Below are 22,609 nucleotides of genomic sequence, written 5' to 3'. Positions count from 1 at the left end.
TTTAGCGCAGCGGCGAGCGCAACTAATCCAGAATTGTTCACGAATAGGAAATGCGGCGCGCGCAGCCTCATTTGTATGCAGCTGCGAATCCGTCGCGCGCGAGCCGACAGGTTCAAGATAGAACAGGGCTGATAGCGCGTAGCAGTTCCCACGCTGGTCGCGCGCTTTTCGGCAACCATGCAACGGCGCAGCGAGAGCGCCGATGCTATTTGAAATGAGATGAGCATCCGTTCAATGTCTCCGCGACTGGGAAAGTGGCTGCGAGTCATTAAAGCCGCAAGCGCGCATTGCTCGGCGGGGAGATCTGATAGAGACCGGCAGACGAGACGCCTTTTGCTTTTCTCCCCAGAAGGAATGCACCATGGGCGACGGCGAAGGGAGAGACTTGGGTGGGAGAGGCGCGCCGCCGGCTCAGCAGCTGACCCTCTGTAACCTTGGAATTCTGAACCCCTCTTCTTGTCGGACGCCCTCCTCCTCGCGCTCCCTTCTTCAAAAGTATCCTCGCTCGAAAACCCGCCGCCGCCGTCGCGTCACTCCTCCTCGCCCGCGACTGGCCGGCAAAGATGGCCGCATCGAGAAGCTAGCGTCATTCAAGATGAGCGATCCCTTCGCGGGACGTCTCTTTCTGCGCGCCGTGAAGCGATTTTCGCCATCGTCGACTGGGCGACGCAGGACTACCTAATGTCACCGCTAAAGGCAAGTCGTTTCGGTTAGACATCCGGTGCGCGCGGCGCGCGAAGTTCGCAGGCCGCATTGCGAACAGCAGCTTTGGTGTCGCGCAAGTAAACAAAGCGCGAGCGTGCCGTTCCGCTTCGGCACAGCGGGGTCTTCTAATTTGTTCCGCGCTTCTTTCAAAAGTTGCGCTAATAGGAGGGCCGGTCGCAACACGCCCTATCGCGTCAGCGGCCGCTTGCGCAGCTGAGATCGAATAACGTGATTTGTCACGCAAAGGGTTCATCAACACTGAGGAGGAGCGGGAAAGAGCTGATGCGAAAAAAAAGAAAGGAAAATTTGAAGAAGTGCGAAGTGGCTCCCAAAGCACCCATTTCCGGGACGGAGTTGCTCACTACTAATCTCGATAGTTTCTGTTATCATACGGTATCTGGTGGCGTTTTACAACTTTACCGTTCCATTTTATGCTTGCGGGCGTAGGACGTCCCGTAAGGGAATCGCGCGCTAGCTGTAGCCGAACAAGTCGGAGCATGCCGCAGAGGAAGAGAGACATAACTTAGGATGGGACTTCTTTTTGTACTTTAAAGCTGTCATTTGTCATGGAAGCTTACCGCTATAGGATTTTGTACATTGATCAGCCATAAATTGTAGGATAGTAACGTCACAAGTGCGGCGAGATATTGAAGTATTCCCAGCCATAAGGTCAAATGTGCCTGTTGGTTAATTTTACGTGCGAGAGAATACATTAATTAGGATTGAGAAAGTTGCCTGTGCTAAGAGCGATAGGTGCGCTACCGATGGTACTACAGTCATGCACTTTTCTACCTTAAATAGTCGCAAAATTTGTGAAAAAAATGACGGGGAAATTTCCAATCACGACTATGTAACCCAAGACATTCTTACGCATAGTGTGCTGGGTGCAGTAGTTTTGTGCCAGCTGTGGATATTGAGTACTTTAAATTTTTTGAAAATGTTGGCATCCAAGAAGCTTTCTGCAGTTTCACTGTATAAATATGTAATTTTCCTGCTTGTCTTTGATAACCAATAAAAAAAAAAATGATACCTTGATAGAGAAATGTGTGATATGTGTGAATAACCCAAAGTAAGTGGTTGACTTCTTATTGAATGCTAGTTAGTTTTCTTACAATGCTCCTTGTCATTGCACTGTTACGATTTGGGTGCCTTACTGTGAAGTATCCCTTTAGAATACACTAGCGCAGTTTTAATGATACTCAGTTTGCTTTTCATTAGAGCTGGGCAATAATTCGAATGCAAATCGAGTACTACACACTAACTATTCATATTCGAAAGGAACTGTTTGGTATTTTCATATAATCAAAACTAACAAAATGTATTGCAACAGCAGACTGTTAGTGTCTGGTTACTGTTCTCCATAATAAATTCTTAGGTATGAACGACGACAAACATTATAGAAGCAGTGCAGAAAAGATGGGTAATGGATACGTTTTCTTTCAGTTTTGCGGCACAAGCCTGCATGGCAACCTGTGATTTTTGCTTGTATTCCGTCATTTAGTGTTTTTGGCAGTGTAGTCATGTAGCAGTTCTATATTTTACACACAACCATTGATTTTCTTTTTTTGCAACAAGCCCTTTTACATGCATCTACAGCACACAACTCCTTTAACAGCAATTTATTTATTTTTTCCACTTCTGATCTTTTTTCGTCAACAATTTATTTAGAAATTTTAGAAAGCCAGCCATACAGCACCCATTCTTTCTTGAAAAGCTTGTTTGCAACCAGGCTCTGTGTTTGTTGAGAGGGTTTTAGTGAAGTTTTCTTTAGTGACAATTAGTGATCCTGTATTTTAAACTGTTTCTTTGTCCCTGGTAGTTTTCTTTCACGGCTCAGTATTGGCATGATACCTAATTATAGCGAAATAAATATTCCTGCTGTAAGTATGACCATCTGTGTTTGACTTTCAGCTTTCTCTACTTTTCGTTCACTTATAAGGAACAAAACAACTGCAATAGGGTGATTGTAGCCAACAGCTTTGGCACAACAGCCACCCAAATAATAGCGCTTATATTCAGTGCACATTGATTCAGCATTGTGCAAAACTGAAACAACCGGGCACAACAGGTCATGCATACTCATGTGCATAATGGAAGAGATCTAGTGACATACATATCAAGATAATAGTCCACTTGTAAACTCGTTATACCAAGAAAACATTCTAACACAGTTAAGTAATTTTGAAAATTACAAGTAACGGTTGTTTGGTTTTGTATCTGATGTTAAGGAAACATGTATTTCCATGCATGCACATACAAGAAAATGAGGGGAGGAGTGAGCAGCTTCTCAAAATATATACAGTAACACTTCACTTGAACCTTAAGAAGCATGAGGAAAGTGTTGGTGTAATTGAAAAATGTTTACTAAATTAAGCTTTATGCAGGAGCTTACTGTGCAGACAAAGAATAAACAGAGTTTAGGAATTATGTTTGTTTGGCATTGCTCAAAAGTACATGCAACTATTTTTTTTTTTGCAAAGCGTGTACAATACATACCTTAAAAGAACTACTTTCTGCTGCATTTGTGCATTGAGTGCAGCTTATGTTGAAAATTGGATAAGTGCGCCAAGGCAACCATGCACCTCACGGACAGCTTCCCCTGCAGATATTTTTATTAGTCCAACACAGGCACATTCTTTTCCGACAGCTCTCGTTATTCACTGCCTATAAGAGACTTTTTCTTTATTGGTCACCTTGGCATACATCTCTCACTGAGAGACTGCCACTAGCTATGAAGAAAAGCCACGTCAGTGGCTTGCAGCATAGTCCTGAAAGCAAATGTTTGGGGATTGACAAAAGGTAAAGCTAGACATTGGGTATTATAAGAGGAAAAAACGTAGCATGAATAACGTTTTGCATGTGCTTCAGTTTATTGAACTGAATTTGATTTCTGTAGACTAGAATAGCAGGAGCGGGGTGTCTCGTCAGGGATTGTTACACAAGTTCATTCAAGTGATCTTTCTTCAAGTGAGATATCACTATCCATTGTGCAGGCTATTCACTCAAGAAAAAGTGAACACTAAGCTTGTGCCAGTGCTATCTTGTCAGAATTAATTGAGCACAGCAGGGAGTCTGGAACATTGCATCTGTTTACCGTTGTAGTTCTGGTGTCATAAAGACAAGAGCACGATAGTTAAGTGTAAAAAACAAGAAGTGATACAGGTTTCCCACGGGCAATTTCGATTGCAATCAAGCCGATTCTCTATCACAAGTAGCTCCCTTGTACAAGCTGCAGAAGGGAGATCACGATCAAGAAATTCAAGTCGGGCTCACTCGCGAATGGAAGTGCCGCATTTGAATAAGATATTATAAAGCAAAACATTAAATGACTTTGGAAATACCATACAGTGTCAGTGTATGCTGTCAACTGTACATAACACTTTGTTGGCTGAATAACTTACCGTGCATACTATGGCAAAAAAAAAAAGAAAAGACGTCCTGCACCTTGTTTATAATTGTTGAGGGGAGCAAAGCAAGTGATTTCTTAGGTAAAATTATTCAATTGGCTCTACTAGTAATCAATTTAAGCAGTTCTAATTCTCAGCTTTTAATTAGTTTGGTATGTTTATTTGTCGGAGTGCGTCTATAGTCGAATAGCTTAAACGGCAACTCCAGTGCTTTCTTTATTAGGATATTGTCACATTCAAATGGCATTGACAGTCCTACCTCCAGTAGGGTGGTTCAGTTTGCTTAGAAACTCGTCAATAAATTTAAGTAACCACTAAACGAGTTACCAAAACTGATATGGGTAGCTGCTTCATGTGATGTCTATGATGACATCAGATCCTGCACTGCCGTAATGCAAATGTGCTGTACACGTGGTACGCCAAAAAAAACAAAGCTGATGATGTTTTCTGATGAGAAGGGGAGCTTTTCTATCTCTTTCAAACTAGACAGCGTCGATTTCAGCAGTGATATGAATGTTGAAGGATCGCCATTTGCTTTTGACCTGCCCCCGCCACGCAAAGCAAATGATGAGCCCCAAGCTCAATGCATTGTGCTGCAGCAAGATGAAGAGAAATACCAACCATCATGTCTGTCAAAATTATGATTGTCAGCTGTTGTCTCGTAGAAAAAGGAGCCAGCTTCGTCGTTTCTTGGCGAAGTGGCGGTGTAGACTCTGAGGTCACAAACACAGGGTGGCCAGTAAAATGTCATACATTTGTGGGCATGAGTTGGGAGTGTGCAGCCAATTCTTAAAATTCATTTTCAGGGAAATTAATTGACTTGTGGTCATATTGTTTGGCACAGATAATCAGAGTCCAAAAGAGAACATATATTCAAAATTTTATCAAGGTCAGTGGACATCCGGAAATTGCCAGAGTTGCCCTTTAAAAATATACAAGCTGATGTCATCTACTTAATCCTTTCACTGACCCTTCCAAGATAACTTGAGCACCAACTGTCACACAGCCCTTGCCATTCCTGAGTATACTCTTTTTTGTGTTGTCAGTGCACTCTCTGCCTCTACAGATGCAACTTGTGCAAGAAAGAACATTCCACACCTGTAGTGCCATCGATGGCAAGGTCATTTAAATGCGTAACGAACTTGTAAGTTAAAGTTCTGACTGCAGGTGGAGAAATGTCTCGGTGCTAGGGAGGGCAGCTATGGCGAACCAGTGTATCAGGTCTGCCCATACGACGAGGAGATTTATGAACTGTTGATGAATTCTGAATCAAAAGAAACCGACGAGAGAGAACCAGTTTCTATGTAGCAAGAAATGCCTTAAAAAAACACGTGAAAAAGTCCCGCAGGGGCTGAGGTTAAGTACTCGGAAAACGCAGTAGTCTAAGGGTTACACTAGTCGATTTACAGGTTAATGCAAAGAATGAAAAGAAATCAGTGTAGAGCAATCCTGTGTGGCACTCCTGAACTACATTTAAACTGGCCACAACTTCTATTAGTACAGTGATAATACGTGTAAGCCAAAATTGCCAAGTTCAGCTTTAAAGGAGTCCTGAAACACTTTTTGAATGTTGTAAAAAAAAACGTTGGCGATCTGTTAATGAAGCTCCCGTGAACCTGTGAGCCAAATATTATTGCACTGCATTCAGCAGGAAATTTGCTACCTCGTGTCAGAAGCGGTGAACAGTCGCTCGCTCTCTCATCTGCATTGTCGTCATCGAAAGCGGTTGGTTTCGCTATTGGCTGATTTCGTGATTGCAAGAATATTCTCAGTAATACATAATTAATAATTTCTAATCAAGTAAATGAAAAACATATATGTCCGTAATCTCAAAAAGACAAAAATAATTTAAAATTTGCACTGCGCGTAGCTGCGTAGCGTAGTCTACCTCGGCCGCCACGAGGTGCCGTGATGACCACTTTCGCCACCGGGACCCTTGACTTTCAACCTGAGATTTGCGTTCTTGGCTCTTCTGCTGTGTAACTTCTAGCACGCTAGCGGAGAATATGAGAGAGAGGAAGCCGGGTATCTAGCGATAACTCCACTTGTAATTGAAGGATTCGAAAAATTTTTGTGATGTGAGATTCATGGGATGACATACTCTAATAATGAGGCCGTTCTTTGATTAGTTAGAAAAATGTTTCGGGGTCCCTTTAATGTCAATGTCTGTCTTCACCACAATGACCCTGTAGTGAATGTCAGAAATTATAATGATGTAAAGTTGCCGTGTATAATGCATCATAAGAAGTCACTTAGCTGTCTTTTGTCATGCCATCAGTGATGTAGTAAATGTTGATTAGCTGGCTTAGGTCATTTGTGAGTGTTTATTGTTGGTTAATATACTGTTGCTTTCTCATTCTTAACAAAATTAGGTTTGTACTAGATCTATGTGAGAGTGCATTTCAGTAGCAGGAAATGTAATCTGATAATAACCGTAGTGAGAGCAGAATTGGAACTCTTGCAGCCGGCGTGCCTCTTGTCTAAATGCACAACAGATTACTTACTGTGTTGTAAAAATTTTTATGTAGAGTGTTCATACATTCACAGTACGGTATAATGAAGAGCAATAGATAATTAAATTGGGTTTGTTGCTTTATATACAGCACAGCCATCAATCACTAAGGTAGCACGTCTTATTGCAGTTGAGGTTGTAATTTTGCTAATTGGATTACAAGCAATGATTCATATGAAAATTGGAGCTATAACTGAATCAAAATAAATCAGCATCTTGCCCAATCTATGACTTGTTTCTCCTTTCTCTCTTATTCTGCATGGCAAACTAATCTAATAAAAATAAATGTGGCTATGATGGACCTGATATTTAATTCATGGATGCATGCGTGGAATGCCTATGTTGCCACTCACCCTATTTGTCTCAAAATGAAGTTTTATCATCTTCACCAAGTTTTCAGCAATCAGTGTCAATAATTTTGAAGCTGCAGGGGCAAATCATGTGAATCAAACATTTATTAAAGGCAGCACGTTTAATTTAACTACACATAACAAACATGTAAGGCACTTAGCGATAGCATTGCTCTGTTTTCCAGAAATGTACGCAAGTACCACTCTCACAGGACGCAAGTTAAATAGAAATTTCAACCTTCAACAAGTGGCGATTAGGACTTAAAAATTAAAATTTAATTTATGGGGCCTTACATGCCAAAGCCACTATCTGAGTATGAGGCATGCCGTAGTGGGGGGCTGCGGAAATTTGGACCACCTGGAGTTCTTTAACATGCACCTAAATCTAAGTACACAGGTGTTTTCGCATTTCGCCCCCATTGAAATGCGGCCGCGGCGGCCGGGATTCGATCCCGCAACCTCGTGCTTAGGAGCCCAACACCATAGGCAGTAAGCAACCGCGGCGAGTGGTGATTAGGACTTGTCTGTTGTTTGTATTATGAGACAGTTGCACGTTCCACTTGGAAAGTACTACTTTGCAGCATGTCTATTTGTTTTGCTCGGCTTTGTGCCCATGTATTTGTAATTGCAATTTACTTTTAGCATGTACTATATTCACACAAATTAAGATGGCGTCCTATTTTCAGGAACATCATGGGCTTCCAGCTGTTAACTTGGGCAGTTCATCTATACCTGTTCACACACCTTCTCATTGCTGCCCTTATCTTAGAAGGTATGCCTTTCACTGCTCCTTTAGTTTGCTTCCAGTGATGTCCACGTGCATTTTAAACTAGCGTTATTTACACAGTCATCATGTTTGACACGGATACCATATTCACAAAAGCGCAGGCTCGGAGCTATGACATCATGTTTGGATAAAAGTATGCTTCATTAGAAAGTAGTTCTGAAACTGGAAGTGCCCAAGTGTGTCTGTGTTCGTGTGTTCATGCAGTTTATATACTGGGAACAAAGAACCGAGAGAATGAAAGCATTTTGAAACAATTACTTTTTGGAAAAGTGCTTTGCGCTGTTCACTTCAACTGGCACAAGTAATTTGTTTATTTCAATTATCTGCTCCAATGTGAAAGTGCTTTCAAGGATTCCTGTGCGTTCACCTGTGCATACAGTCTAGTCTCATAACAAGTTGCACAAAGATGTACTGTATGAAGCTTAACTATTGCAATTTTATGAATGTGATAGGGTTAATAGATACTCGTTTCCTAATTGACTTAGACAGTACAAAATTCAGGATAGCAGCTCTGTCTGTCTTTCTGTTCTATGAAATGAGTGTCTTTCAGCTATTCAGAAATATTAGTTGAGATCAAAATTGGGAAGCTTTGAGCTTCAAGATGAAATAAGTTGTTCGTATAATTATACCTGGTCTAGAATAAAACATACTTAGGCCACCACGTGACTATTTCGCTTGTGTTTTCTTTTCTAGTCCATCATCTTGTCAGTGATGGTGATTATATTTAAGAGTTTGCAAAAGCACTAGCCAGCCCATCCTTCCTGTTTAGATGTCCACAAGCGTCATTTTATGCCTCAACATCTGTTGCAGATCAAGAGCTCAAGTTTGTGGAGGAGCCAAGCTCGGTGTTTGTCGATGCGGAGAACCACGAGCTGGCTTCTTTCCGCTGCTCAGTGTCACCCAAGGTGGCCGACATCCTGTGGCTGCAAAATGGCAGTAGTCTGGTCGAGGGGTCAGCTGGTGTTGTCAAGATGTCTAAGCACCGTTTGCAAGTGCTGGTTGATGGCAGGCCAGCCAACACATCCGGACACCATTCACGCCACTCCTACCAATGTGCTGCCCAGTTGGGAGAGCTGCTCATCATGAGCACTCCAGCAACTGCCATTGTTGCCAGTGAGCACCTCCTTGCCAAGTCTTTCTACTGACTAATTGCTTTTGACTGATTTGTACTTTTGCTATGTAGACCGCTACAATGCATTGTTTTGGATTACCTTCATCATCGTAACCATCATCAGCCTATTTATGTAAACTACAGTATGAAGGCCTCTCCCAGCAATCTCCAATTACAGTCGAACCTTGACACAATGAACATGGACATAGCAAATTATCGGATATCATGAAGCAAATAAAAAAGTTTTATGTTTTAAATACGAGTGCCTGGATATCAAAAAGCTATTGAAAACATCTGTTTTTGATACTGAAACACGGAAAAGCCACCACCATAGCTGCTTGCTAGAAATTATGCAAAGCAGTGAGAAACTGCACAGGACAGCCTTACTATTCTTTTTGATAACACCACTGTATACTGCGCATGTAGACTTTAATTTTGAACCTGTATTTATATGGCTGCTGGTTGTCAAACTTACATTTGTTTTACCTAGCTTTCAGTTCAGCAAATATTCTTGAAATTATTCTTGAAATCTTTTACCGATTTAGAAGGCGTTTTCTCTTTGTGTTAGTTTTGAACATCACAACTAACTACAATGTCAGGTCCTGTCATTGTGGAGTTTGAACAAAACTGCAAGTAAGCACCCCTTCATCCTTTTTTTTTTCTTTTTTCCCTTTTAAACAGCTCTGACACCTTTTGCACCACAAGAGGATGTTCATGTTTCTGTCACTGCTGGCAACACTGCTGTAGTTCCCTGCAGGCTGCCTTACAGCATTCCTCCTGCAGTTTCAGAATTTCATTTTAACAAGACATCTGTAAATAGAACTGTTGGTAAGCTTCCTTTTGCTTCAATTATCTTTCCAAGTGTACTACATGTTGCATGTTCCAATGCTTCTCTTTCTTTGTAGCATATGCCATTTATGGGAAAGTTCCTTGGGCAGATACTACACATGTGCGCTTGCACACACACACAAAAAAAATGTTCGAAATTTACTCAGTGACAGGATTTAAACATTTGACGGAACAGATTGAACTAGCACACATACCAAACGCACTTATCACTATGTGGCCTGCAACACATGTGACCATAGATAATAAATTGTGCACACATTTCTGAGGCACAGGCACTTTACATGCATGAACGGCCAACAACATCGTCTGTAATTACAAATGGAAGGTACCTGATGAGAGGAGTGCTACATGCAGAAACCTCAGGCTTAACAGAGAATGACAGAATGATGCGAGATGAGCACACTCGCAATGGATTGGCTGTGTTTAATGTATGCCTGATGCGGAAGTGTTCCCAGGTGCATTGAGGTTGGGCTCTGTATTAAGTGACCAGCGCACTAGGAGCGTATGAGGATAGCAGCCGTGTACCTAGCCAGTAAAGCACCAAAGAATTGCAGCAGAGGATTGACGGCTCTCGCTGACTTGGCACTTCTTGCACACGATAGCGCTGAGAATCTCCTAATTTCTTTCTTTTTTCAGGCCGACACCACATAATGCCTTCTGGAGACCTGCAGATACAATCAAGCACAATATGGGACTCGGGGGTCTATTTCTGTACAGCTCATAATCCGTTGATCAAAAAGCGGCTGACTGCATTGCATAAGATCTACCTCACAGTGCATGGTGAGCCTGCCTTTTTGTGTCTGCACAACTGTAGGAAGTTGTATGTAGTGGGCATTCAAAGTGATGTAAGTATTATATAATCCTGTGCACTTTGAACATGAAAGAAGACATTGCAGTCTTGCAATGTACATAAAAGGCAGCCTGACAGAGTCAGATGAGTGGTTCACAAAGTACTTAGTTTGATAGCTTGCAGGACTGCCTAATTATTGTAGTGAATATAAGGCCATCACACGGAATTGAGGAACAAGGTGTTCGTGTGGTAAGGCGAAAAATTCACGTTGTGTAATAACTTGTTTTCCTTTCAACAAATGTTGGTAACAGATGAGCGAGAGCTATTCCCGCTCTCCATTTATGAAACAGCCCAATCTGTGACTATCCAAGGCTGGGGGCTGTATTTTTGGGACGCTATTTTGTAGTGATGCCTTTCCACGCTTTTCACAGCCTTGATTGCGACCTTGATTTCTCACATTCAGGGATTCTTTACGCTTTTGTGTCGTGTAGTGTCTGGTGGAATACCTCGCTGGAGCAATGAGCATTCTGTCCGCTGACTTATACAATCACTGCCTGCTAAAATTAATGAACTCAATACACAGTCCTTGGTCAAGTTCTCTTTGCGAAAGTTTGCAGATGTGCTCCTGCCGTTTGGTAACATAAATTCAGTGAGGAAAAGTACTTGAGGTACATAACAAACTACAAGGCTGAAAAACCCCAAATAGCCCCTCCCCTTCCCATTCCTCTCCCGAAAAAAGGGGAGGGGGTCCATTAAGTGCAGTTCAGCATCTAATGGGTACAGGGTCATGCCTAAGGTTTAACATATTGTTCTGTGGTTATATGGGAAAACCATCCCTCATGTTTTCAGATGAGTCAGTAGCTCATTATTTACTGTTACCCCTTGTGTAGGATTATACTTGCTTTGCTTCTGCTTGCATAGTATTCTGCCATATTGAAGACGATACTGTAGCTGAGTTAGTGTAAGAAGACTTTGCTTGTAGAGAACAAGGAATCATTGTAGTGCCAAGTGTGCTTTGCGAATTATTCTGCAAAAAAGTTCACACATTGATTACTTTATTTGCTTGGCTGTACCAGCAGCTCATCAAAGTGTTCGTGTTTCTGGATGAAATTGACACATACATAATTTAAACATAATCGCTTATGCAAACGTTGCTTCAAAAATGAAATCGTGAACAGCACATACGATGCCTTAGCACCTTGCCACGTAACGAACTGTGGCATGTTATTTAAATATTTTTAATTTTACATGCCAAAACATGATACGATTATGATGCACATTGTAGTGGGGTATTCTGGATTAATTCTTACCATCTGGGTTTCTTTAACGTGCACCCAATGCATGATACACAGGTGTTCTTACATTTGATCCCGCACCCTCGGGCTTAGCGGTGCAATGCCAAAGCCACTACACCACCATGGTGGGTACTGTGGCACACCTCAGCTCTGAGTAGGATTGAAAAATGCTCTTCTTTGTCTTAACAGAGCCAGCAGCTGAAGAAGTGCCTTCTTTCACCTCCGTTCCACCTGGAGTCATGAACGGGGTAACTGGAAGCAATGTCACGATGGAGTGCGCTGCTAATGGGAATCCCGCCCCAGTTTTTAGCTGGAATAAGGAAGGGGGCCACTTGCCCAGAACACGGCACAGGATTGTGCTTGGTAAGCATAATATGTTTACTGAGAAGCTAGTCTATAACTTTTATTCGCAGCCTAGAACCTTTATTTGCAGCCTAGAACCTTTATTTGCATTCCACACCTACGTGCATTGATCAACAGGCTGATGCTCATTTGTGATTTAAACCCAAGTGATGAACAACAGTCGAGTCAGTAAGAGCCTGAGTGCAGCAACTCCCTGGCATTGCATTATTGTTGGGTTGCAATAGGTTGCACGCCTCAGGTCCCTTGTAGCTTATATGGGGCATCTGAACAAGATGAAGGTCCAAAGAACTTGCGAACGCTTACGTTATGGCAAGCCTTTTTGCATTTTAGATCCCAGGTGAAATTAGGCTTCGTTCACTAAGCTGCTGTCGCAAAGTAGATGTCATAACGGTCATTCTGTACTGGTTTTGTGAGTGCTTCTCAGTGTTCAAAGATGGCCTTTGAGAGCTTCACAAAAAAGCAGCTAGAGGTAGTGCTTCTTATGATGTTTAAAATCAGATTTTTTAGATTTTCAGATGAGAATGGCAGTTCCCATTGACAGTGTTGCCGTGGGCTTCTGAATGTCGCATTTAACATATTGAATGTCATTCTCCACAGTTTTATTTTTGTGGCCTTTCATGCTCTCCTTGTGTGTCTGATGCAGGGAATCTGGAAATATTTAGTGTTCATTCAAAAGACAATGGCATATACATCTGCCAGGCTACCAACCGACTTGGAACCATTTTTGCTCATAAAATGAAGTTGGTTGTTCAAGGTGAGTGATTACTTCATAAAAAAATCTTTTAAACATTATAGAGGTTAAATGAAGAAAGGAATTATTTTTAATTGCCAGTATTGAAGACATACGAAGGTTTCTCTTGTAGTTTGGCATCAACTTAGCTTAGTGTTTTGGCCGATAATGGTTATAGTGAGATGGCATTACGCTGCTTTAGCTTTGCAGCATGCTTGCTAAGCATGCTGTCAAATATGTTAAATTCACATGACAAACAAATCCACTGATTGTGGCAAATCAGCAACGTCTAAAATGGTGCTGTTACACAATAAAAGAGAATAGCAGTGTGAAGTGCAAGTGCTGTTACTGCTGCTTTGGTTCCACTCATATTTCACTGAAAGATTACATTTTCTGGGTCTGTATCAATCAATCTAATAACACTTTGGCATTGTTGCTTTCCTGGTGTAGCAGGATGACTTTGCGGGCTGAGCTGCCTAATCTTGATCAACTCAGCTCTGTAAAGAAGCAAAAAGGCCTTGTTGCATGACTCATTAGGCACTCCTTTATCAATATCACTGTAGCCTGCCATCAGAATCCCCAAGTGAGCATTATTGGTCAGTTTGTGCTGTCGGCATGCAAAGTGCAGAATACTTCAATCAATTATATGCAGTCGTGCGATGTAGATATGCAGCATTACTTCAACCTTCATGACCAAATTCAGCGTTTTTGTGAGTTGTGCGAATCCACCTACCTATAAGAACCATATCTCTAAACCGATACATTAAACAGTGTTTGCGTAGGCTTTAATTGCTGGTTCTAACTCCAATCTAACATACATTTATTGCCGAAGTGGATTGGATTGTAGTGACTCTCGGCTACATTAGCTCTGAACTGAAAGATTATGTGTTTCAAGGCCTTTCACTTTTTACTGTGCTATTTTCAGAGCCTCCCCACATCATTACACCACTGCAAAACCACATTGTACAACATGGAGGAGAGCTTCGTCTGCAGTGCTCAGTACAGGGTAACCCGGTGCCTACAGTCCATTGGCTTCATAATGGCAAAAGGGTACATCATACATCTCACATCACAATATTAGGTTAGTACTGCCATCTGCACTGCATGTATCTGTATGTGCTATGTGCTCTGTATCTGTTGTTGAAATGTGGGCGTTCTTATTCAAGCTTTTTACACGAGAAATGAAAGGGTGATGCCTTCAGTTTGCTTTTGTCTTTACTGGTCTTTATTACAGCACCAATTTTACTTTTGTTGTTGCTGAACATTGATTTACGGCAATGGCCAGAGGTTGATGTCGGAAGACATTTGCACTGTGGCCTTCTTGAATTTGAGAACTTGTGCTCATTGCTTATTTAAAAGGAAGCTTTAGCTCAGGGGCTCCTATCTAAATGCATGGCAATCAATAAATTTTTTTTCTCGGCAACCAGTGCTTCGATTATTATAAGCTTTGTTGCATTTAAGGTTAGTTAATATCTAGTGACTATAGGAAATTGATTTCTTATTTAGGCTTCCGTTTCTTTAAAACAACAACTAGCTGAAAATCCCAAATAAATAAACAAAAAGCTCATGTACAAAGGTCTCAACTGTAAGTCAGCAATAAAAAACGATATTGCAATTCTGTAAGCTGCTCCTAATAATACATCTGCAGTGGACATAATTTATGTATTAAACACCGCTCTGAAATATGTCGTTAATTTGGAAGTTGGACTTTTACAAAACCCTCTTAAACATTGTAAGTTTAACATAAGCTGTAAATTCATACATATCTCATATTTTTGCACATATGACCCGCAAAAGAATTTGAAAAATTTAGCAGCAAAGTCGGGGTGCGAGCTATTTGCAGATTTGGACTTGAAGTGTGGCTTCACAGCAGTGCACGCTGCACTGACGTGAAGCCACATCTTAAGGCTAGGTTCTCTGCCATTCAGTTTTGTTATCTTCTAGGGAGCCCCACCCTTGTGTGTTGAAGCGCTCGTCTCCTCTCCATGGTTGCCCATTCTCCTCTTTATGAATCTCCTTGTGTTTAGTAGTTACTGAATAGTGCACGGTTGCACCTGGCAAATTAGAACTCTGATCACAATCAGCTGCGCTCAGCGGCCGTCTTAGCGCAGCGTAAGCTGATGATAAAGCTACGATGTGGACGGGTCGTGCATCTGTGAGTGTATACTTTTTGCAAGGATTTTAGCATGGTTGTATGCACTTATTTCCGTGGCTTATAAGCACCACATATTTTTTTCCCTGGGTCGTAGTAATGAAGGGGGGGAGGTGTTATACACTGAAAAATATGGTACATCAAATTTGTTCGTTTGGATGCTTCTACAGATGCAGTTTACAGAACTGCGATTTACATTTTTGACGCAAGGATAAAAATTTGTAAACTTCGTGTTTCAAAGTTTTTTAATTTACCAATTTCTGAACATTTCCCTAAAAACATCCAGACCCTAAATCAGAGTTCTGCTTCCTAATGGCTCTTTAATTTAATTTTCTCTCTGATGTAATACAAATTTCATTCATATCAGTCGACCTATTGTCTTATAAAAGTATATCTGTGTTTTACATGCATTTGAATAGGGAAATCGGAGTTGGCCCTGAGCTAAAGCTTGCGCTTGCCTCTTAAGTTTCAAAGTAATTGATATGTATTGTAATATAATATATATTTTCCTCAGCCTGGCAGCAACTGAAAGACAAGTTTTGTTATTGCAGTCTAATTGCTGCTAATTTAAATGTGACCATACTATTTTTGTGGCAATGCTAAAATGTTCTATTGAATGTTAACATCATTGCAAAGTGTTCTTTTTACCAAGTTCTGATTAAAAAGAAATACTAATTAATGTAAGTGCTCAGTCTTCACTATTGAACAGTGTCATATGTTGTACTTGTTTATTGAATATTAAAGTGTAGGAATAAAGAGATGCTGCTAGTTTAATTTCATGAGTGGTTTTTATTTATTTGTTTGTTTGTTTGTTTGCTTGCTTGTTCTGTAAACAAGCACGAGTTCTGACTTTTTGCGTTGACCAGTTCTAATACTGTGGCAGCTGTCATGAAAGTTGAAGGCATGAAAGAAGTTATAAGTGATGTCAGAGGCAAAGATAAATATTATTGCTTTTTTGGTGTTTAGCTCAATTGGAGGCAACTACACAGAGGTCTGAAAGGATAGGGTAGATGTTTGAACACAGGACCAAGCGTTAAGAAGGAGAAAAAAGTTTAGTAACTATGGAAGGATATCTTAGCTTGATGTATGGCCACTGCGATGTTGTACCTAATGCTGCTGGTGAACATTTTGCTGTTGATTTCTTTCTTTTTTTGTGGTCTCCAGAAACAGGAATCCACATCAGAAAGATGACGAAACACCAGGGAGGCATGTACCAGTGCTTTGCAAACAATTTTTTGGGCACTGTCTACTCAACAGCGCATGTCACGGTCCTGGCTGTGAATGAGTCTCATATTCCTGACAAGAATGGTTTGTCATCTTTTTTTTTCTCTCTCTCTGAACACTGTAGTTGTGTCATTATTAGCCATTTTTATGCATAATAATATACGAGCATTTTTATTCTTTTTTTCTTTCCCCCCATTTCAGGGGAGGATGAGAATGAGCCAGACAGCATCAATGGTGCAGCAGAAAATGCTGGGAAGAGAAAAGACACTCATAAGAGGAAAAAAAACAAAGGAGGTACAACAATTTTTGGTCCACAAATTTAAATTCAAATCCAGAAGCTATGAGGTTATTGTTGTCAGGTTAAGATTGGCCACAGCGTGGTTGTCAATACATCTGTATGTGGATTAGTTTGTCAGTGAGGTAATAGCTAACTGTGCATGTTATGACTTCTAGTCTGCACAGAAACAAATAGCCATACAACTTGCTTGTAGAATTACCAGTGTGTAATCTGCCCGGTGTGGCCCAAGGGTTCTGCAAGTGTAGGCATTGTAATGTACTTGCCTAATATACACCATTGTCACTGCTCCAATTTATAGATTTAATTATATATATTTAATTATTATTTATTGATTGTGCTTCATTTGTATGAACTAGGTGCTTAATTTTATTAAACTGGAACACAACCTTACAATGCTAATGTTCACTAAGATTGAAAAGCATAATACTGCTATCTGTTCTAAATTATATAAGTTGTTTAGGGTCAAATGATGCGCTATTACTTTTCCCCTTTTTGCTTGGGCAAGCTCAGTGGTAGCATGATGGCATGACTTTTCTTGACATTGTGAAATTAACATGAGGCCTTCACTAATTACTGGCCCTTGTCTACATTCTTGATAAATATTTTGCAAAGTTCACAATAATGGATGTGTGAGGTTTCATTGCAGCAAAGTTGTAGTATCGCTTAGTGCGGTTTTATTGTCAAGATACTGCCATGACAGCAAATGAAGTAACCATGCTCTGGTTTCCCGGTTGCAGTGAAGTTGGTGCTGCCTTCCCGGCCTGAGATATCACGCCTCTCCGATGACTCGGTGATGGTTCGCTGGAATGTGCCACACAATGATGGCTTGCCCATCTCGTTCTTCAAGGTTCAGTATCGAGATGTGTCCGTTCCACACTCGCACTGGAAGACAGTTGAGGAAGATGTGCCCCCCCATATCCACTCCCACGCTATCGCGGGTCTCAAAGCAGGTGATCGCTCATTGCCTTTATGAAGCTAGAGCTCTGTGTTGTATGAATTATCTTGCTTTGATTCTCATCATGCATCCTGCCAAGTGTGATCTTAGTCACAGTAGGGTCCCTTAGAGTCTTTGAAGAAAGGCAAGAAGGGCAACTTAAAGGAATTGCTCCAAACTAGGGCCCTACACATCTATGAAATTGGGAATGACCTTTTTACACCAGTCTACTGCATCATCCACTGCTTCATATTGCTCAGCCATGAATTTAGCAAAATGTTTGCTTCTCGACATAGCTGAACCTCATAAACATCACACAGCCTTCACATAGTGCTACCGCTTGATATATTAGCACTACCACCCTAGCCTCATGTTAGCCTGTTGTTAATACTAGGTAGCAAAGGAAATAGACCCAAAGGAGAATTTTGGCAGACTCAGTTACCAGCCTGTATTTGTGCCTTGTTCTTCGCTTCAAATAATAATGCAAGGTGCAATCATTTACGCTGCTCTAGACCATTTAGAGAACTGTTGAGCTAGCTTTGCCTGGCATTGTAGTTCCTCAAGACGTGGCAGGCAATTTGTTATCAAAAATGATTATTAATGTGCAGCTCGTGCATTGCTATTTATTTTGTACAGTGTTGCCCATTGTACTTAGCTCAAGAGCAGGAACAGTGTGCCGGTTTCACAATTGTGACTTCCAACTATTTGCTAGCCATCATATTTTTGCTATTAGTGCTTTGCAAGAAATCAGGCTAAAGAGTTTTCACAAGGGCTGATTGTTGTGGCAAATTTAGAGCATGGTGGGTACGTAATCACTAAAAAGGAAAAGCCAATCGGAGGCACAGAGGGCACTAATTTATATGCAGTGGTGGCTATCACTAATGCATGAGAGAGTCGCTGGTTGTGCGTGGTGGAGCAACTCTGTTCTCTCATGTCAAAGTTGCATGGCATTCATTGAATTGTATAACTTGTTAGCGCGGAAACAGAGGATTAGGCAGAAGGGAAACAGCAAAGCTTGTGTGTATCGTTCCCTTCTGCCTTGTCCTTTGTTTCCGTGCTAGGAAGTTGCATCATGGAGTACCAGCTAGCCCGATCTCTAATATTGTTAATTAATTGAATGAATGAATGAATGAATTATATAATTAATTGTGGGGCTAAAGACCCAAAAATTGCACAGTGGGTTACGACAATCACTATAGCGAAGGGCTCCAGGTTAATTTTTACCACCTGGGGTTCTTAAATATGTACACCTAAAGCATGATGCACTAGCATTCTTGCATTCTTCCTTCATCGCAATTTAGCCATTCTGGTCGGGAATCGAATCCGCAGCCTTGTGCCGAATAGCAGAGAGCCATAACCACTGAGCTCGCTAAGTTATCGCAGCGAGTACAGCATACATTCCAAAGATTTTCTCAGTATGATGACCTTGGCTAACATTGCCACATTAACAGTGGCCGCAGCAAAAACATTGCTTTTGGTGATCTGTTGATTTCGGTGGAGCTTGACATTTTTTGACGCTGGTTCTTTCTGTCGGCATTTACAGGGGGAAGGTACAGGTTTCGCATTGTGGCTGTTTATTCCAACAATGATAATAAGAATGGGCCAAACTCTATCAAGTTTCTGCTGCACAAAGACCCTCCAAAGAGGAAACCCATGCAGGGACCCATTATTCGACGTGTCAAGGCTGAAAGCTCAACTGCTATCACTCTCTTTTGGGAGGTAAGTGGCTGCTTTTCTCTTCTGGAAAATATCTCATTCATCTCTCACTTCTCGTGGGCCTCACGACAGCCAAATCATTTCACAATATATTTGACTGCTACAGCTAACATTTCTGATTAATTACATCAAAAATGTGACATTTGTGCATCTTTTGGTGTTTCTTCGGATGCTGGCTTTCTTGGGTTATTTCAGTGTTGTGTGTTATGCATTGTGATTAATTTTCTTTCCCTGCACAAATGTGTTAATTGCATTTGCACCAACTTCAATGTTACAGAGTGTGTAGCGCAACCTTGAAGGTGTCCTTTCCCTCTCTTTCTCTCTCTCTCTACACGTTCTTTGTCAGCTTATAAACGTAACATAATGACTTTGGCTTTTTTTTTTTCTTTTCTCCCCTCCTATCTGTACTAATTTTTATTAAAGTGAAGCTTTCTTTATAAACCTTCCCAGACTTTCGTAAGCATGGCTGCTGTCTTTCTGAATATCTCGTACCTTTTTAAAAAGATTGACTTGCATGCTCGATGGTGGAATCGAACCTCGGTTCCCTGCACAGCAACCTGATGCTCTAACCCGTAGGCCACAATTGCATGTATATTTCTATTGTGCCATTGCCAACTAGCTCTGTGAGATGATCACCGCATGTGTCACGTTACATAGTACGAGTGCACGAGATCACATGTGCATGCCCCTGTTTCCTTTGCGCCAAAGATGCAGGAATGAAAAGGGCAAATTAACGCTTCGATACGATGGATTCCAAAATGTGCGCTGGATCTGCATGATTATTTGGTGCTTTCGACCTGTGGTCTTCTTGCCTCTGCTATTTGCATCTGCCCCTCTTGGAAAGCAGGCAAGTGTTGTGTTCCCTCTTGCGGCACTTGGCAGCCTGTTTCTTTCTTCTTCCTTTTGTGCCTGCGTGTTCTTTTTTTCCACCCAACAAAATACAAGACAAGACTGTTCTGCTAATGTAAAGGAGAAAGCAGGATTAGCAGTAACGTAATCCTTGTGTGCTTGCTGCAAAGCGTACAAAAGGAGGTAATAAATTAGTTGGCGCCTTATCTAGAATGAAAATGAAATTGATTGCTTGCAACGGTCTACCTTGAAATAGCAGAGGCTTAGGATACCTTTAATGTGCCATGAATTACTTGCATGTGATGTCACGTGCACTCTTTATGGTGTGCATTGCAGTGTGATAAGCAGGTGAGACTAAGTGAAAGTCAACAACGGAGCATTAGGTGAGGTGCAGCATTTCACCATGATAGTAGTGCATCAACACTGTCATGATGACATCAGTGCAACTTGTTTCTGCCCTGTGCAAAATATAGTGGCAGTTTACTTGTAAAAATGTCAGCAAATGCCAGATACTATAACTGTGGGCATTGTTTACCACCAACCAGCATTAAGGTTTGTGAACTCTGCCCAGCCAACTGTATGTCGTTATGATCTGATTTTTCTAGTTTTTCGTCATTGTTATATGTAGACTTCAAAGCATAGCCTGTTTCGTTTGGAAGGAAGTGACCCATGTGGGCCTTGCTGTGGACATTTTATTCCAGAGTACTATTCGTTTCAGTTCTTTCATTTATTGCACATGTCACCCCTGGCATCTATTTCTCTTCTTTGTGCAGTACTCAGACCTGGATGCTGTAGATGTGGAAGGCTTTTACATCTACTATAGGCTGACGCAGAGTGCTGGTGACTACCTAAAGATCACCGTGGCTGGCTCCAACACGCGCTCGTACACCGTCAGTTACCTACTGCCCGACACTTCCTACGACATCAAGATGCAGTGCTTCAATGTGGCTGGTGCCAGCGAGTTCTCCAACATATGCACCCATAAAACGCTTGGTAAGATATAATACAGATGTTTTTCTAACATGCATTGTCATGTCTCTGCTGAATTTTCGTAGATAGCCGTATGTGACTTTTGGGGTACTTGAATATCGATATTTTCAAATCGAATACCAAATATTATTTTGTTTCTAGACATAGCAAAATAGAAAGGTTGCATGGAGTCAGTCTGGCTTTAAAAAAAAGCTTATTTGCATGATACATGTAGTAATGCTGCTCACAAGTAGAAGTCCTGTTAATCACTGACACATCCAAAAATCCCCCTCCCTCCCACCTTCCCCCCTATGATTGATAAGCACATCTGGAGTCTTACATTCATTCAGTCTGTTACGTCTGAACACTACTTGCATTTTTCAGCGCTGCCCTCCATGGGAGAAAAAAAGGTGACTCCAGTGCCGGACCTGCTGGAGTCCTCGGTGTCTGGTGACAAAGACCTCCTGTACATTGTTCTCGGTGTAGTTTCTGGGGTGCTGGTGCTTGTGGTTGCTGTGTTTGTTGTCCTGTTCATCCTGCGACACAGGCACAAGAGGCAAACCTGCGCACAGGGTTAGTGAACACTCTCATGGCATGTATCGTCGTAGCTTGCATTGTGTAGTGCAAGCTCAAAGACCTTAGATAACATGGCAGCATGCTTTTTCTTTTAATGCAGATGTTTGGGTTACCATTCTGGCACGTTTGGTCTGATGCTTTGTTTTGCATTGTTCCTCTGCCTGCATTGGTGTTGGTGTAGTAGCAAACTAATGTGTGGGGGAAGCCAAGATAAACTGAAAGTCAGTCTCTTGTCTCATTTTATGAGGTTGAATCAGAAAGTCCTTGCCCCTATCTTTTATTAGCCAAAATAAGGTACACGTAGGTAATTACAAAAATGCATATTATTCTACATACCTTACACTTTTTCCTCATAGTCCCCACACCAGTTCAAGCATTTGTCCCATCGCAGCACTAAATTTGAGATGCCCCTGTGGTAAAGTTTGTCCGGCTGACTACGGAACCACTGTCGGACTGCTCTCTTGGCTTCATCGTTGCACGTAAATCGCTGTCCCGCCAGGAACTTGTTCAGCGAACCAAAAACTTGGAAGTAACTAGGGGCAAAGTCCAGACTTTGTGGTAGGTGGTGCAGACTCTCCCAGTGAAATGACCGGAGCCTGTCGGCGGTTGTGATTGCCACATGTGGCCTGGCATTGTCATGGAGAATAACCGCGCTGTCCACATAAAGAATCATTCGGTGTTTTCGCCTGATGGCAGCCAGCAGATGTGACAGTGTGGAGCAATAACTGTCGACATTGATGGTTGCACTTTGTGGCATGAAATCCAGCAGGAGCGGTCCTCGGCGATCCCAGAAGACCATTAACATCACTTTCCCAACAGATGACACTTAATGGAATTTTTTTTCACAGGCGAACCCGTATGTTTCCACACCATGCTCTGCTGCTTTGATTCCGGCATGAAATGCAGTATCCACATTTCATCACCAGTAACAATGCGGTCCAGGAAACATTTACCCTCCTTGACATACCATTGCAGACTATTCAGCACAGCAA

The 22,609-nt window shown here is 41.6% G+C and overlaps 1 protein-coding gene across 2 annotated transcripts in view; it reads left to right on the top strand.

Annotated features, from left to right (window-relative positions):
• Nucleotides 1-538: 538 nt before the first annotated feature.
• Nucleotides 539-22,609, top strand: part of LOC126532283 (interference hedgehog-like) — a 31,809-nt gene continuing 9,738 nt past the window's right edge. Inside the window, exons 1-14 of one of the 2 annotated variants that reach the window (XM_050179958.3) lie at nucleotides 539-696; nucleotides 7,661-7,746; nucleotides 8,572-8,874; nucleotides 9,554-9,700; nucleotides 10,358-10,501; nucleotides 11,996-12,169; nucleotides 12,813-12,923; nucleotides 13,825-13,980; nucleotides 16,216-16,359; nucleotides 16,477-16,569; nucleotides 17,311-17,523; nucleotides 19,051-19,226; nucleotides 20,846-21,065; nucleotides 21,426-21,614. In XM_050179958.3, coding sequence (XP_050035915.1) covers nucleotides 7,668-7,746; nucleotides 8,572-8,874; nucleotides 9,554-9,700; nucleotides 10,358-10,501; nucleotides 11,996-12,169; nucleotides 12,813-12,923; nucleotides 13,825-13,980; nucleotides 16,216-16,359; nucleotides 16,477-16,569; nucleotides 17,311-17,523; nucleotides 19,051-19,226; nucleotides 20,846-21,065; nucleotides 21,426-21,614 — 2,149 coding nt within the window. In that variant the 5' untranslated portion in view covers nucleotides 539-696; nucleotides 7,661-7,667. The remainder of the gene's footprint in view (nucleotides 697-7,660; nucleotides 7,747-8,571; nucleotides 8,875-9,553; nucleotides 9,701-10,357; nucleotides 10,502-11,995; nucleotides 12,170-12,812; nucleotides 12,924-13,824; nucleotides 13,981-16,215; nucleotides 16,360-16,476; nucleotides 16,570-17,310; nucleotides 17,524-19,050; nucleotides 19,227-20,845; nucleotides 21,066-21,425; nucleotides 21,615-22,609) is intronic. The other variant, XM_050179957.2, reaches the window with a different exon arrangement.

This window comes from Dermacentor andersoni, chromosome 5, assembly GCF_023375885.2.
Source record: "Dermacentor andersoni chromosome 5, qqDerAnde1_hic_scaffold, whole genome shotgun sequence".
NCBI classification, from domain to species: Eukaryota; Metazoa; Arthropoda; class Arachnida; order Ixodida; family Ixodidae; genus Dermacentor; species Dermacentor andersoni.
The sequence above is the reverse complement of the archived record's forward strand: the minus strand, read 5'-3'. Positions and strand labels throughout refer to the sequence as shown.